Source organism: Grampus griseus (assembly GCF_964374135.1).
Source record: "Grampus griseus genome assembly, chromosome: 16".
NCBI lineage: Eukaryota > Metazoa > Chordata > Mammalia > Artiodactyla > Delphinidae > Grampus > Grampus griseus.
Genome location: NC_139010.1, coordinates 49,166,065 through 49,184,550, shown reverse-complemented (window position 1 = coordinate 49,184,550; position 18,486 = coordinate 49,166,065). Strand labels below are relative to the sequence as shown.

At 35.7% G+C, this 18,486-nt stretch overlaps 1 protein-coding gene across 1 annotated transcript in view; it reads left to right on the top strand.

Annotated features, from left to right (window-relative positions):
- The window catches only part of RNLS (renalase, FAD dependent amine oxidase), a 270,444-nt gene that overhangs the window by 201,523 nt on the left and 50,435 nt on the right, over positions 1-18,486 (top strand). Inside the window, exon 5 of the mRNA XM_082674316.1 lies at positions 12,816-12,989. Coding sequence (XP_082530442.1) covers positions 12,816-12,989 — 174 coding nt within the window. The remainder of the gene's footprint in view (positions 1-12,815; positions 12,990-18,486) is intronic.

Genomic DNA, 18,486 nt, shown 5'->3' with positions numbered 1-18,486 from the left:
GCTGATCCTGCGCGTCCGGAGCCTGTGCTCCGCAATGGGAGAGGCCACAACAGTGAGAGGCCCGCGTACCGCAAAAAAAACCCCAAAAAACTGGCCATTTTATTAGAATATGAAAAATTACTAATTTTGCACACTCCACTTAAATAGCTATACATTTTCACATTTAAGTAAACAAAAGCAAAGAAATTCTCTGTCCTTAATTTAACTCACTCTTCAACATTAGAGCATATGCACTACTGAACATAAAATTGCATTTTTTCCCCGTATTTTATAGTTGGAGTTAAGTTTAGAAGTGAATAACAAAAATGGTTTGTGTGTGTGTGTGTGTGAGAGAGAGAGAAGAGAGGGGTGAGAGGAGAGAGAGAGGAAGAGAGAGAGAAACATGCAGAATATACCTTATTTTGTATTTGAGCTTTTTAAAGAATTATTTAAATTGTATTCAAGAAAGCAAGAAACTCATGCAGATAATTATATGATTTTAATAAGCCATACAAATATCATTTTGCTTCAAGAGAATTTTCCTATATAAAAGAGTTTCTTAAGTTTAATAAATGATTTGTAACTAATGGGTTGCTATTTCTGGTGAAGTTTAAAGTATTATGTTGTTTTTTTACCTGTTAAGTGCATTAGCATATAGGGTAGTATTTTTACCATGACTATTAGAACAGAGAAAATTTTTTTCCAAAAAGAAAATGTTTTGTGTTCTTTACCAAAGCCATCTGTGTTCTTTTAGTATTATTAATGTGAATGTATGATTTTATATTTACTGTACCTGTGATATTTACATAATGTTAATTGTATAGTTAACTACACGGTACATAGCAGAAGATTTGCATTAATTTCATACAATTGGATTACTGTATATACTGTTATGCAAATTCATAATCCCACCATGATTTTGGTTCTTGGCACCATAGAAATAAAGGCAGGGGATTCAGGGACTAGCAAAGAAAAATGAAGAGTGCCTGCTTTTTCCAGCCATCCTGGAGTAATAGCTGGAGCTGCTTTCCCCTCAATATCATCTCTTCGACACTTGCAAGAGAATGACAGGTTATTCTTTTGCACTTGCTGGTAAAATACAAATACCAAGCTAGCAAATTAAAAAGTTAAATTTCTTGGAGTGACATTGATTCATCTATATTACGTATAAGAAATAAATATTTTATTCACTGCATCATTCAATTCAATTTCTCAATATGCATTACTCGAAATAGAGGTGAATTAACTTTTTTATGGGCTGACTATTCTGATTTTCTCCTTTTGTACCATGTCCCTGCATCTTCAAAGAGGACAACCTAGCATAGTAAAATTGGTACTGAGTGAGAAACCAGAGCGTAAATCAGTTCCCACTCCAGGCAGTTCTTAGTCTATAAACTCTCTGTTGGTAATCTGGTTGTTTTGAATTAGGAATGTGTATTCTTATAGAAACAGTGTTCTAATCTGCTATCTCAGTCTTGCCCACAAAAACTTATTTACCATTAATAAAATAGAAATACTATTCATTTGCTCAAATAAAATAGAGAACAATACAATTGTTCTATTTATATTGGACACTGGTTATTGAGAAAAAGCCAGATGAGGAGGTAGATGGAGTCATTTGTGAGATTCTGAAGAGGGCTCCAGGGAACTCTTACAAGTTAGATCGTTTATTACTTCTAATATCTCTACAAAACATGTGGCTTTCCTTATCCTTCCATCACCAACTATTAAAGCCATTTTCAATTTATTGAAAATGGGGCTCAAGGAATTATTCTGTTCTGTTATTGTGGTAGTGGCCCATGTCTTGTTCATAAATAGAATAGAAGAGGAAGAGAAGAGAAGGCACTTGGTGACCTAAGAAGAGATTACAGGACAACTTGGATGAGGAAGAGGACTAGTGGGAGGAGGTATTTGGGTTTGTAGTAGAGGAAAGGAGGTGGCAAGTGTAAGCCATCAGGTGTCCATCTAACCAGGACAGCATGTTTGCTGCCTAAGCTGGAGGTGAGGGTGAGGTGGGTAGGTGGAAGCATGGAAAAAGGATCTACCATTGAATTCTCATATACATGAGATATCCATAACCTAGGGTGAAACCAGATATGTCTGAAAAGATTTCAGCAAGTAATCCAATAATATTACCCTAAATTTGCTTGTAATCAGTGAGACTAGCTCCATTTTAATGTCCCTAAGCAGACACAGGTGTGGAGAAAGAGTTGATCTTTGGAATTTGCTCTTTAAATAATACAATAAGATCCCATTTGTCATCCCATCATGGAGATCATGCCCTAGCAGATGTACACATTTACCTGCAAGCAAAGAGTAAACAGGTATTTGAGGACAGGAAAGCAAAGGAGGAATTTATGTTTCTGACCACAAATGGTAGAACCATGAGTCTGGAATATGTCATAAGGAAGAAAACTACCTACTGTGTCCCAGCCTATAGAGATACTTTGGTTAACTGTATTAATATAAATTATATACTAACTTTGATTAATAACAGATATCTAGTAAAAACCCATACCTAGTAAAAAATTTTTTTAATAAATTTTATAAAATAGTGCTTAAATGAAGTTAAGTTATAGATCAGAAGCAAACACCTTGAGGCTATACAGTTGGCTATAAAAGTTATATCTTTCCAAAGATGAGCTAGGAAAAATTCTGTTTTCTTCCTTCCTTGCTCCCACTTCTAAATGTCCTTTTAACAACTGTATCTTCCTATACTTTCCTGTACCTTTCTATATCAGTTAAGGCTATCTTGTTAATCCCTTTCCCTGCGACAAGAACAAGAACAATACTTGTTATTATTACTTTTTATTTGTCCCTATTTTGTGCCAAGTGTATATATAATTTTATAATATTTAGAATATAAAACTTCTAAAACTTTTAAAAATAATATTTAGAACAAAATTTCTAATCTTCATAACAACCCTTTAAGCTAGGTCATACCACTACTTAACAGATTGAGGAAACTGACGCTCAGTAAGGAGAAATATGTGTATCACATTACATTGATATGCACTTATTTATACACAGAAAGGTTTTTGCTGAGGCTCAGAAATGCAAGTGTTCAATTAAGGATAACCTCTATCAAATCTTTCATGTTAAACATTCACAGTGATGTGAAGGTAAGATGAGAAATAGGGGGAAATGATTGAAACCTGGCAGTAAAAACTTAAATGGGAACAAAACAAAGATAACAAAGAAAAATGAAAAATATTTTACCGGTAAATTAACAAAAAAGCTTTTAAAACAATTGTGCTTTTCATCAAATTGAGATTTTTGTTAGTTATGGGAGTATGCTGGTTTTAAAATAAGTAAAATGCTGTAGGCTTCCACTAAATGAAGTCTGGTGCCACTTACAGTTTTTTTTCCCCAAGTCCACTTTATTTGCTTTGGCTTTATCTAAGCATTGTGGGGAGTTGTTATTATGTAAACAGAAAAGATGCTAGCGGATTTGGAAAGTACAAGGTGAACATATTTCCGAGTGTCCTAGAGCTTACACCACCAGACTCTGACATTTTGCCTTAATACTGAAGATTCCAGATCCTAGCAAATATTGCTTTCTAATTTCTAAAACTATGAAAGTTTTGAATTACAATATCAATTCTCCAAGTCATTGCCCCTGTATAAATTAACTCTAGCCATAAATATAAAAATATATATCTGTATAAAAATATGAGGTGACATGTAATAAAGTTTTTACTATTACGAATTTTAGAATGACTATATTGCTCATGAATGGCATGGCCATAAAGTAATTAAATGGATAGGCTGGGAAGAGCAGCTGTAAAATATGTATGATATTCTGTGACATTTTGTATAAGAGTACACACAATGCTTTATTATTATATTCTTTCTCATCTGAAACTCAGCACTTTTCCTACAATAAGAATGATGGCATAATAATCTAAAAATTTAGAATGTATGGAAACAAGGCAAGCATTTTCCAACTTATTATTGTGGTTTCCAGACTTACTGTACGTGTTCTGCAAAGAGAACAGGAAAAGCCAATCACATTTCTATTCTGAAATCCAAAAAGAAGTTTCCCAGGGATAAAATTGATAATAACCAGGGTAAAATTATTTAATGTCTCAGTCCAAAATCTATCCTAGTCTTCTAAGTGTTCTGTTAAGAGGTATTTTATGGTGACTGGCATAGTGCCGGATGCATAGTGGACTTACAGTAAACAATGCTTGAGTTAAATAATCCCACGTTCTTTCAGGAAACAGCTTCTACAGTAAAAAATGTTTATTTTTCTAATCCCATGGTTAGAACTAGTTGCTATAGAAAAAATTGACTATCATTTTAGTTTCACAGAACCTCCATCCAGAGAAAGAGGAGGGTGGGTAGTGAGTTTGTGAAACAGCAGAGACTTCATATGATTGCAAGAAAGTCAAAGACTTTATGAAGAGCCAACTACAGGCACATCTGTATAGCTAAGTGCTCTTTTTCACAGAGTGGCAAGAAAGCAGAAACAGAGACCAGAGAGAAAACAATGTTTTTTTGTCCTTGACAGATTGTTCCTTATGATTAGAGAGATGGGAAACAGCAGGGATTAAAAGTCCCTCCTGGATCACTGGGGAGAGGGGAGGGAACCTGATTCATCACCAGTGCTGGTAACAGCACTAACAGTTTGGGCTTTCGCTTTCACAGTACTGCAGAGACATTTTATAGCAGACGTGCCTATTTAATCATGGAAGCCTAAGAACTTGCTCCTAAAATAATGCCTTGTTTATTTTTATTTTTACCACAAAGTAAGATAAAGTCACGACCAATTAAGTGTTATTGGATCTTAGAAACTTTAGTATCTTTATGTCTCAGTGTTTTATGGAATTTTTTTTTTAACCAAGGCAATAAATGCGGTTTATGACTTCTTTAAATTTACATAGTATTCCAACATATTAATACCCTGTGAACTTCAAAAAACCAAATACATTTTTAGTGGTACACCTGGTCACCAAAATGAGGGGAAGGAAACTTTACCATTGTGAGAAGTGCAAATGTTCTCATTAAGGCAGTATTGACCCAGACAGCCATTTAGCATCTATCCCCTCAAATACCTCACAACTCTGGAATGCCCACTGGGACAAATAAACGTCAGCACCTAAATTCTTACATTTCCTTCACTTTCTGATTCATCTGGTGAAGTGCGAGTAGGAAGTATCTTTCTTTTCTTCCCTTTTTAATGCCACTTAATGCATTGATTTTAGGATCCCACAAAATTTGGGAAATATGATAAACTTCTCTTACTAGATATGAACTTAATTGTCCTAAGATGCCTATGATTTTTAATGTGTTCTAATGACTTCCAGAAAACAGCAACATGTAGCAACTAGATGGAATGCACCTGTTAAAATTTGTATTCAGATAATGATTAGCATATTCCCTAAACACGTGAGTATGAAACCAGCTTAATCCAAAATTTTTAATCAGTATATTTTTATTAAGTGACCAAAAGACAATACAGAGAAGTCTATTTGTTTGAAACCTTTCATTTTTATATAATCTTGGGATAGGATTAGGATTAAGAAAATGTAATGCCGACATACTAGAATAATGACACAAAATATGGGTTTTCATTCCTTTCAAAAGATAAATCTTTCAAACAGTCAGCATTCTAAATTAGATAGCTAAGGAAGCCCACAATTTATTTTATTTTTCAAAAACTATTATCTGAAATGGTTTTAGTATCTTTAATACTCCTTACTTTTCAAAGAAAAGCTTTGGGTTTTTTTACCCTCTGCTCTGAAAAGTGAAGTGTATCCAGTATGTATACTCCACTTACCAAAGGGATATCTTTAGTATTATCCTGATATGCTTGAAACTTAGGATGTTGCCTCTAAAGGCTTTTTAAAAATTTTTTATAAAGTATGTTACACATATAGACACCTCTAAAGGCTTTTAAATTCAAGAGCTATAGTGTTGGGTTTTTGCAATACACTTATTTGCCAGGCGTTGTGCTAAGCACTTGATATTATCTCATTTAATTTTCTTAACAATCCTTTAAGGCCAGCACTGTTATCATTCTCATTTTATAGGAAAACAGATGCTTAGAGGGATTAAGCAATTTGACCAAGATCACACAGATTCTGTGTCAGAGCCAGAACTCAAATCCAAATTTTTCTGACTCCAGAGATACCTCTCAGGATGAAAGAAATATTTCCCTGGGGAAATCCCACATAGATATAACTGCTGAAGTCTTTCCCCAATAAACTTTAGATTTATTGCTTGAGAAAACTATTTTTGAAAGTGTGCTTCCAGGAGTTATGACTTCTATACCTACAGAGTCCACGTGAACATTCAATTTATTCCAGGTGAAGTGAAACGAGACTGGCTCTGGGACGCTTGTACACGAGAGGGGTGACTCACGAATGGTGAAAGTTCACACTCTACTGGCCTGCTAGGAGAACTATTCATGGAAAATGGGTCTTTCAACACTATTTCTACAACCACTTTGAGTAAAGAGAAACCAGCTACTCTGGCTAAAATACTATTGGTTTCATGTACCCACAGAACTAGATGGTCTAATATTAGGAATTGAATTTGTGCATAAAACTTGTTGACATTCTTGGAATTCAGTATAAAAGATAAAAGCAATAATAAGCAAATCAAGAGCAGCCAGTATCCCCTGATGCAGAGCTTAAATAATTATAATACAAATTGACTTCCTAACTTCAACTGTCCCTGAGCTGAAATTCTTTATATATGGTAGCAAATTGGGAAATTAGCAATCCTCTATAACTGGCTATAAACAACAAAACTTCTAAGAAGGAGGTTACTGCTTTTAGCACAGAGTGACCATCAATGTGAACATTTACCATGAACTACAATATTGATAATGAATGCCAACTTAATGCTAAAAGGTGTTTGTTTTACTATCGATATTGAAATATTCATTGTCATGCCAAAAAACATCAGCCTTTGGTAAGGAGAAATTCAGTTGAGAGCAGTACTTTATGAAAACACAGACCTTCAGAAATGAAAGAAAGAAAGAAGAAAGGAAGAAAGAAAGAAAGAAAGAAAAAGAAAGATGAGAGAGAGAGATAGAGAGAGAGGGATGGAGGGAGGGAGGAAGGAAGGAAGGAAGGGGAGAAAACAGATTATCTAAATAAATATTATGATATCATATACAATACTAGAAATAAACAGCACATAGGAAAAATTTTATAATGTACAATAAATGGAGAATCTCTATAATATATCACCCATTGATAAAAATCAACTTAAAAACATGAAGAATTTAATAGACCAATTAGCAGAACAACATGAACAGATTTTTTTCCAAAAGAGACTATGTGCACTAGTAGATATACAAAGAATGTTTAGTCTCCTCGGTAAAGAAATATATATTAAAACTAAAATGAGATCTGTTTTTCCTATTATCAACAGAAAAGGTAATAATCACAGGCAAGGAAACAGTGAAATGGGTCTTTTATACACTGTTGTTGGAAGTGTAAATTGGTGCATCTTTCTGAATGTCAATTTAACAGTAATTCCACTTCCAATATTCTGTCTTAAGGAAATAATCAGAAACGTAAATAAAGATCTATGCACAAAGATGTACATAACAGCTTTAATTATAAGGGACCAAAAACGAAACAAATGTCCAACATTAATGAAGTGGTTAAATTCAAATTACACAACATCCATTCCTTAAAATTGTATGGGGGCATTAAAAATTATGTTTACAATGAGATATTTTGTAAAATGCAGTATGTACAATATGGTCACAGCCATGTTTAAGGAAAAAAGTCGGGAAAATACTGAGAAAAAGTGTCAAAATATTGATAGCTGTTTCTCTGGGTAATGAGAATATACTATTTATTATTTTCCATTTTGCCTCTTTATACCTATGTGTACTTTCCAAATATTCTAAAATAGATATGTATTCATCAATATTTATGGAATGCCCACATTGCATCAGTCATTGTCCTGGGATCTGGACACACAAAGGTCATGAGGCACAGTCTTTTTCCTCAAGTTGCTTATAATGTAGTGTCTTATTTTTATATTGTAACTTTTAAAATTATAGAACAACAAAGTTGTTGTTTATTAACTAGGGTAGGTGAGAAGTAGTGTCCCATGTATTCTCATTTGATCTCTTTCCCTCACACCACCTTTTCAAGCCAACAGGAATTCTGGCTGATTTATCTTCAAAATATATCCAAAATCCTATGAAAGGTAAACCAATAAAGCTCTGAGAGAAAATAAATAAGAGAATATCTTCAAGACCCTGGAGTAGGCAGAGTCCTTAAACAGAACATAAATGGGCTAACTATAAATGAAAAAATGGTAAATTGTACTAAATTATAATTAAAACTCTGTTCATCAAACCGCACTATTAAGAGAGTAAAAAGACAGGGGAAAAAGCTTTTATAATTCACATATAAGACTCATATCCAGAATACATAAAGAACTCCTACGAAGCAATAAGAAAACGGCAGATAATCCAAAAGGAAAATAAGCAAAGATTTGAACAGGCAATCATAAAAGAATATCCAAATAAATATGGAAAAGCTTCCAAATATTAGTCGTCATGGAACACAAATTAAAACCACAATGAGATATCACTACATCCCAAATTAAAAAGGCAGATTGTAGCAAATGTGGATGGAGATGTAGAGCAACTAAACTTTCATACACCCTTGGTGGGAGTACAAATTGGTACACTTTAGAAAACCATTTGGCAGTAGCTACCAGAGCTGAACATAAGGAACCCCACGATCCAGGAATTCCTATACTAGTATACACCCAAGAGAAGCACATACATATGTTCTTCACAGTACCTTTGTAATCACCCAAAACTGCAAACAATCCAAATGTCCATCAATAGTAGAATGGATAGATACATATAAGCAATACTATCCCATAAGGAGAATTAAGTACAACTACGTGTAACAGCAATTAAAATATCACCAGCATGATATTGAGTGAAAGAAGCCAGACACAAAGAGTACATACAACATCATTCTGCTTATGTGACATTCAGAAACAGCTCAACTAATCTATGGTGTTAGAATTCAGGATTACTGATTACCCTTGGCAAGGAGTACCTGTAAAGGAGGAAGAAGGTAGCTTCTGGGGTTCTGGTAATGATCTGTTTCTTAATCTGGCTGGTGATTATACTGGTGCATTCACTTTATGAAAATTCAAGCCCTATTTTTCTGTAGTTATATTAAACCTCAATTAAAATTACATTATATATATGTATTGTGTGTATGTGCCATCCGTATATATATAATACATGCACACATATATTTATAAAATATATAATTCAAAGGTATGTATTTATACATGCATATGTGTACACACACACACACATGCACATACAGACACACATATATTACATCCAAAATGTAACCACTTCTGACCTTCTCTACTGTTACCTCCCATCTGAGACTACTGCAATAGCTGTTTGCCCCAGTTCCTCTCATGCATCCCTGCAGTCTTCACTTATAGCCAGAATGATAATTTTTAAAGCAGAAGCCAGGTCATATTTGTCCTTGGCTTATAACCAGTAGGAATGGTTCCCCTGTCAATCAGAATAAAATCCTCAGAGGAGACATATATCCCTGACAGCCTATTTAAAGTAGCCTCACTACGCAGACCTGTCACTCTCATCCCTTTACCCGGCTTTAATTTTCTTTATAGTTCTTATCACCAACTGACATACCATTTACTTAGTTATTTATTGATAATTGGTCTCTCTACCACTAGTATGTAAGCTACCTGACAGCGGGAACTTTATCTTTCTTTATTATATCCCTCACATCTAGAACAATACCTGGCATCATAAAGTAGGCAATGAACGAATGAATGAGATCATCACCAAACCACATAGGAAATAAGGCAGAATATGTATGTCTAGCCCTCTTTTATATGTTAGGAGACTAAAAGAATAAAATTACATTAGAAAACAAAAAAATGAAATTACTCACTTGATGTTATTGAGGAGTACAGTTCCGGTCTTCTGTTTTGCTCTCCCCCCCTCTTCCTTTCTCCCTCTGTTCTTTCCCTCCCCCACACCCACATGTACATACATGTGTGCACACACAGGCATAGGCACAAGGAGAATGGGATAAGGACAGTTCTCCTAACTGACAGAAGTATGAATGTAAGCTACCCCATTCAATGCAATTTATAGCCACTTTATTTACATCAGATAGCCATAAAATATATTATATAAAAAATATATAAAATATATATTTTATATTATATACAAAATATATTTATATAAGTAAAATATATTATTATACACACACAAACATACATGTATTTTATATATATATATATATATAATACATGTATGTGTGTTTGTGTGTGTATAATTACAGAGATTATATAATCCTAGTGGTTCAGAATTCAATGAGGATGACGTCCTGGTAAAGATTCATTATATTGGAATCAGGCACTTTTATATGAGCCTTATTTTGTGGATATATGGCCCTTTTGAATACACAATAGTAAAGAACCTATTATTTTTCTTGCCAAAATATATGTATCCATGACCTAGGGCTGCTCCCTCCAGCATTTTGCATTAAAAAAATTTTCAAACAAAATAAAACCATTTTGTTAGGTCCTGCAACAATGATAAACTTTCTGGGCCCTGAAGGTAAATTTTTTTGTAAATGAATATGTTCAGAAGTTGAGATTGTTTGAGTCAAAATCTCACCTCCCTGTTCTCAGAATGAATTGTAGAGCCCCTGAAGCAGACAAGGGTGTTTAAGGTTAACCTCTGTTTCTATATAGATATCAATTACCTTTTCAAAGTCTTCCCAGTGGGATTTGCCACTTGGCAGCTTGTCTAAAAACTAGCTAAATGTGCAAATGTGTGTGGCGGGGAGGAAAAGGTCCAGTTTGGTTGTCAACCTAGTTGACCCTTCGATTTTGGTAAAAAGAAAAAAAAAATTTTTTTTCAAAAAAGAGTTTTAGGCCCTTTCAGTTGCTAAATAACTGACTTCACTGTTTTGTAGGTTTATTTTTTTTAATTGAAAAAATGGGAAACTTAGTGATAACCCCCCAAATACACAATACGTGCTCAACTGCTAGTGTTAGTCTCCTTCACCTCCTCCAGCTCAGGAAGCAGTAAGCATAATATCAGGCCCCATAACTCTAAAAGTAAATAATAAAATGAAGCCCAGGATACATTGAGTGTAACAAGGCCAGTGTCAAAAGATCATTTGTTCATCAAGTAGATAAATCTTTTAATAAGACAGAAAATGATGGTTAAAGGGAATGGTGGCTTTTACTTCTGAGTGCAAAATAACCATTAATGTCAGAAGAGAAAGAAATGCTAAAGTTCATTTTGAAGCTCAGACTAACTTACAGATCAGGAGGGGAAGTGTGGAGTAAAGAAGACGGGCATGACTCCGATGCGGGAATTCTAGCTTCATCTTGACCGCACAGACTTGGAAGCTGTGTAACCTAGGGAAAATTACTTAACCTCTCTGAATCTCAGCCTCACAGAGATGTAAAATTAGAATGGTAGATCTTGCAGGGCTTTTGTGAAGATTAAATGAGGTCTTAGTTCTAAAAATGTTTTGTAGCCAAGAATATGCTGTGATAATGTGTAGGATTATTACTGTGCTTAAATAATTTGAGTATCCTTCATGTTTTCTCTCTTCCTCCTAAAGCCACTTCTCTAAGGTTTAGCTAAAGTGACCCCCATCCTTGAGGTTTGCCAATCCCTACTGATTTAGATTAGGATATTTTTCACCAATTAAATGAGAATTTTTCGTATGCTCCATTTCTGAACTGGCCTGACTTAAGCCTTCAGAATAGAACTATTGCCTTCTCTGAAACCCAAATTATTAATGTGGTACAGGAACAAACAGCTCCCTGGGACCCTTAAAGGTAGGAAGACTGGAGATGGAAATTAAAACGTGAGGGAAGTCTTTTCGTTCTTCATCCCAGGATGGAGCATTGTCCCATTTTGCTAAATATTTTTCTCTCTATAATAGAAAAAATCGTTAATGAACACTTATCATATGCCAAGCACTGTGCTATGCATTATTCATGTAATCCTCACAACAGATTAATGCATCCTGTACTGTTTTTGCCACTTAAAGACAAAAGGACTGTAATTAGAATAAGTGGCTTGCCCACGGTCACCTACCTAGTAAGTGGTAGAGTCAGGATTTGAACCCAAACCTGCCTAATTCCTTTCCCAGTCTTTCCATTTGTTGATTATTTACCTCCTACATTTTAACTAACTTTGCCTTTCTATCTCTTTATACTCTCATCCTTTGTATTTCTGTAATTAACAGGGTAGAGAACTATAACAAAAAAGACTAAGGTATGGTCCCTGTGCTTAAGAAACTATGATAGTCCACTGACAGAAAGATGACAGGCAAACAAATGACTGTATGACATGGAAGAACTTAAAGAAGTCCATAAGAGATGGAACATTAGTCTCCTCATTGGTAACATGGGAATAATATTCTACTTTATACGGTGGTTGTTAAAATAGGGTGAAATGCTTGTGTTAAGTGTTGGCAAAAACCCTGCTCAGTGTATGGAATCTATAATGTTGCCAGCCAGTTCCAGGATAATAATTAGGACTCAATGCTAGAAAAGCAACTTGGTGTCAGATTTTGAGAGACTTAAATGCCAATCTAAAGACTTTGGACCTACAGCTTGATGAAAACAATTATGCCAAGGACAGTAATCACTCTGCAAAGAAATTAGAGCTGATGATTACATTACCTTTCAAAATTCATCATAAGTGAGCTGGAGTCGGTAGAAACAGTTGGAACTGGTTTAAAGGAGTTTTGTATTTGATGTACTAAAAGGAAAGATGATAATTTAAAGTTTGATGCCCTGTACTTTTTCTTCCACAGTAATTAGTGAATGCCAAAGGCAGCAACTGGAGTCTGTGAGCTACTCCTCTCGCTACGCGCTGGGCCTCTTTTATGAAGCTGGCACGAAGATTGATGTCCCTTGGGCTGGGCAGTACATCACCAGTAATCCCTGCATTCGCTTCATCTCCATTGATAATAAGAAACGCAATATAGGTCAGTACCCCCATTATTTCCCTTAAATACAGTAACAATGGTGGGTGTAGATCATGAAAAATGCTGTTTAATTGAGTGTTGCCATTCTGAACAGAGCAAGCATTTAACTCCAAGCCACAGGGGATAAAATTTAATGTCACATTTGGCCAATAATAAAATACACAGTGAAACCAGCAAAGTTTTTCAGAAAATCATTCACCACATGGTTTGTATTACTGAGTTTATGAAAATAGTGTCAGAAGGTTTAAGATTTCAAAATGGCTCAAGTTCTATTGCTTTAATATAGATCCATCTATATGCAAATTTATCTCATCATTTATTTCTTGGTGGAGTTTGCTTTTGTTTGTTTGGTTTTGTTTTTAAAATTTGACGAGTGCTGCTCTTTCCACTTCCCAGGCTAGATATAAAAAGTGAATTTTACTATGTTATGAAAATCCTTCACTTCAATATAATTGTATTTATTTAATTTTCACCTAGAAAACTACATAAAATTACTTTGTATACAATGCAACTAAAATAATAGGTAAAATGTTTCATATGAGCTTTACTAGAATGGGATGAAGTCTACACTCCACCTTCTTTGTTGAAGATAGTTATTAAAATTAGATTTGAGTTGCAAGAATAAACATAACTGATTCATTTCATGCACAAAGGTGAAAGTATATTCTTATTTGTAGGACTGTAGTGATTGCTAAGAAATTGCTTTTTGTGAAATAAACGTTAATGATCTAAAATGACTAAATTCTTGAAAGGACTAGTCACTGCAATTTGTTACGGTGTTTTATGGTGCAGTGATGGTTTCATCAAGCATTAGTTAGAAGTCTTGCCTGATAAAATCACCAACTAACGTCTCTTGGCTTGCCAGAACTTTATAATGATAGAACTGGGCTAGAGTATGGTTTTTATATCAGAGCACATGATCTTAGAAAAATGTTTCTTTTATAACTTAAAACTCCCTAAGGGCTGGACTGTTTATGTTAACATGATACCACATATATGTACAATCAGCAGTTCATGAAATGCCCTGTAACAGCAATGGGCTAACCATTTTTAACTCGACAACTGCTTTGTTCTGAGAAAAGGAAAATAGCCCTTGATCTTCTGTTATATGTCATGAATTAGGCATTATCCTTTGTGTATTGCTTCATAAGATATGACATCTGTTAGGGTATATTTAGTAATACATAACAGAAAAACCAATTTAAACTTGTTTAAACAACATATGGACATTTGTTATATTATCTGCTATGGACTGAATTGTATCCCCCCAAATTCGTATGTTGAAGCCCTAAACCCCCAATGTGATTATATTTGGCAACAGGGCTTTTAGGAGGTAATTAAGGTTAAATGAGGTCATAAGGGTGGAATCCTAATTATAAGGCTGGCCTTATAAAATGAGGAAGAGAAAGAGAGCGAACTCTATTCTTGGGCATATACCAAGGAAAGGCCATGTGAGGAGAGTGAGAAGGTTAAAAGGCAGGCCGTCTGCAAGCCAGGAAGAGAGTCCTCACCAGGAACCAAATCAGCTGGCACCTGGATCTTGGACTTCCTTCTCTGGAACTGAGAGAAATAAATTTCTTTTGTTTAAGCCATCCAATCTATGGCAGCCCAAGCTAACTGATAATATTATCTAAAAGGAAGAAGTTGGGGGGACTTCATGACTGATTGATTCAATAACAGAGCAACATCTTCAAGGACCTAGGGTTTATCCATCTCTGCTCTCTTCCACTATTAATGTTGACATCCTCAGAGGACTGGTAGCAAGATGGCAATGACTATTGGAGTCACATCCAGACCCAGCAACATGCTTAGGAAGAAGACGGACTATTACTATCTCAGTCCCTTTCTGAGAATTAAGGAAATCTTTCCAGAAACCCCTCAACTGACTATCTTGTATCTCATAGGTCATAACTGGGTTACTCAACCAGTCTGAAACCAATCACTGGCAAGGGAGGTGGGACTACCATTACAACCTTAGACAAATCAAGATCTACTCCTGGAACTGGTATCAGGATCATCTTCCCTTTAGTCATATGAGGGTAGATACCTGACTAAAATAGGGTTTTGTTAGGAAGAAAGGGGGGAATAGTGGATGCCGGGTTGGCAACAAATAATGTCCATTATCTTCAAGTAGATTCACATCTTATGTGAGAGATAAAATTGTAAAGTTGGCACAGAAAGAGAAGAATCATGTATATTCAAAATTATCTTTGAAAATATCTTAAAACTACGTGACATTTTGGAGACTAACATAACGTTCAGTAAATTCAGCATAGCATTTTGTGAGCATTCAATAGACTTCAGTTTATTCGGGTGAGGCCAGATGAAATTGTTGGTTTGCATTTATGGGACAGTAATATCTTCTACTATGAAAGGCACACAGGAAAGAAAGAAATAGCAGTCATATCTCCTAACAGATTAAATCGCTGTGCAAATGGAGTGGGATGGTGAGTGAAAGCACCCACACTACTATGTAGTAGCAATTTATAAAATCAGAGTTATGCAAATTTGAAAGAGTACAACATAAAAATATTAATAAATTCTCACAAGATTGTCAGCTTTTGAAATAATAGAAATACGAAAAGAATCTTTTTTTATATTAACAATCACACAATTTTAAATCTTGAGGGCCAGGTGAATTGGGAACCATGTTTTTGCTACAGCCCATGGTGGTGCCACTTCAGACAGCAAAGAAATACCTTCCTTCCTTTGTCAGTTTTATGAAAAATTAATTTTGGATTATGCAAGTTTTAAAATGTAAGAGACCCCCACTAATGGCATTCCCTAACATAAAATCTAACCAACTGCCTTGCATTTAAACTATTTTTTCTCACTATCTGGGGCCAGGGTGCTAAGTATATCTACTTGAATTCACATAATATAAATGTCCATATAGTGTAACTCCACTGTATTTTATTGACATTGATATTTAAGTAGGCCAGTAAGAATTGTCTCTTTATGTTACTAACACTACCCAACTCTACCCTTTATTTGGGGTGTTCTATTGAAACAAGAATTAATACTATAAATACACACAGTCAATGAAGGGAAACATTTGTGTTCTGTCAGGTAGGGCAGCAACAAGACAGAAAAAGGGTGGCAGAGCTGTCCACAAAATAAAGTCTGTTGTCAAGTCTTGAAGAGAGCCAGAGGATACAGGATTAGTAGCCCAAACCAGACAAAGGTCAAGGAGTAATTATTTGTCAAATGTCAGGAATAGACAGTACACAAACCTGAAACAAAAGTCTCCTTGGGCAGAGGGGCTAAATTCCAAGATGTATTAGATTCATACCAGCGATTATGGGTATGACCCAATACACTTAGGCTTGTGCTTTCCAAAATGTGTTCAACGGAACATCAGTTCCTTGATATGCTCTTTGTGAAGGGGCTCTGTCATCAATAAGTTTGCAAAATACTACTGACTTTACCGCTATTTTAGAGAATCTCAGGGCATATTATCCTGTTAAAAGATATTCCTGTAGAGAAGACACCTTCTCATTTTATTTAATCTAGGATTTCCCAAATGTACTTGACCATGGAATATTTTATTTAGGCACCAAACCTGCTAACATCCCACAGAAATTGTTCCCCAAGACACACTTGAGAAAGCCTGACTTGATGTCACCGTTTATGCTTTGTACTTGGGCAGGAATTGTAAGCCAGATGAGAGGATGGGGAAGTCTAGTCCTGAAGTCATCAGTGGGAAGATACTGAGTTTTTTTAGAGGTGGAAGAAGACTTTTTGCAGATGAACTCAAAACCTGGTAGGGTTATAACTGGAGACAATTTAGGTTGAAATAAGGTCTGAAATAAGGTCATGTGAATTATCATTAACATGGATAATATTTTAAATTATCAATAAGATTATCACTGTGGGAAGAATTTGGACTTTAAAAGACTCAGATTCAAATTCTGGCTCTGAAACTTGCTAATGTTGTGATCTTGTATGACCCTTGTTTTGTAACTATAGGTTTTGTAACAAACACAATCAAAAATTTTAATGGCCTGAACATAACAGAAGTCTGTTTCTGCTTCACATAAGACCCAAACAGGTGTTTATGATTGGAAGGTAGGTTTCATCAAAGAGGTGATTCAGAGATCCAGACTCCTTCCACCCTTTGACTCTATCAGCTTCCTCAGGTGGCTTATAGAGTCACTGTGCTCATAGGAATCAAACAAGTGGATGAGGAAAAGAATGGAGGAGAGCACATAGGATATTTTTAGGGTTAGACTTAGAAATGGTACATATCAGGAGGGGTCACGTTTTATTGATTAGAACAGTTATGTGGCCATACCTATTTGGAAGGAACGCTGGAATCGTAGTCCACCCGTGCATGTAGGAAGAATAAAAAGTGGGTTGGTGAACATCTAGCCAGTTTCTGCTGGAGCACTTAGCATAAGTCCTTCTGTGAAAGAGGCAGATTAGATCTACATAGATGATAAATAGATTTCAACACAGGTGCCAATCATTTAACAGGTAATCATCACCTGGGGCAAAAACTAAGAACAATTCCAAGACTGGGTCTAGACTCAGTAGAAGAGGATTCTACCAACAATTGGCAATGTCTGTCATGCAGAGGGCATGGGGAGCAGTGGGACAAGTGAAAGACATTTATCTCCTGTATAGGGAAAACACTCCTGTGTGTTCCTCCTTTACTCTCACACTCCTACCACGCTCACAACACTTCTGACACCAGAAGTATGGATTTTCCACACCTCAAGGAATTCTGCAACCCCTGCTTGGTGCCCTGCAATTCAATTCAGTTCTGACACTATCTCTGAGGAGTTAGCAGCAGATCCCACAGGCAAAGGGTCCAACCCCACAAGACTGCCTCCACTTCAGATACCAATTGCAAGTTTCAAGCTGTCGTCTGTACTTCTGACTAACCAACTATAAACCGGTGTTCCCATGACCCCTCCTTGTGTTTGATAATTTGCTAGTATGGCTCACAGAACTCAGGGAAACACCTATTTACACTCACCGATTTATTGTGTAATAAAGGATATGATATAGCACACAAATTAACAGCCAGATGAAGAGGTACATAGAGGGAGGTCCAGAAGGGTCCCATGTGCAGGACATTCTGTCCCTGTGGAGTTGGGGTGTGACACCTCCAGGAAGGATGTGTTCAGCAGAAGCCCTCTGAACCCCATACTATTGAGATTTTTATGGAGGCTTCAACATGTAGGCATGATCTGTCATTAACTCGACTCTAGCCCCTCTCCTTTCGTGGAGGATAGAGAGTGGGGCTGAAAGTTCTAAGCTTCTAATCATGGCTTGGTCTTTCTGGTGACCAACCCCTATCCCCTATCCTGAAGCTATCTAGGAGTCCCCCAAGAGTTACCTCATTAGAACAAAAGACACTTCTGTCACCCAGGAAATTCCAAGGGATTTAGGACCTCTGTGCCAGGAACTGAGGGGAAAATTTTATATATATATATATATATATATATATATATGGTTTTACACACCTCCCAAGATCTCTGAGATCCTTCCC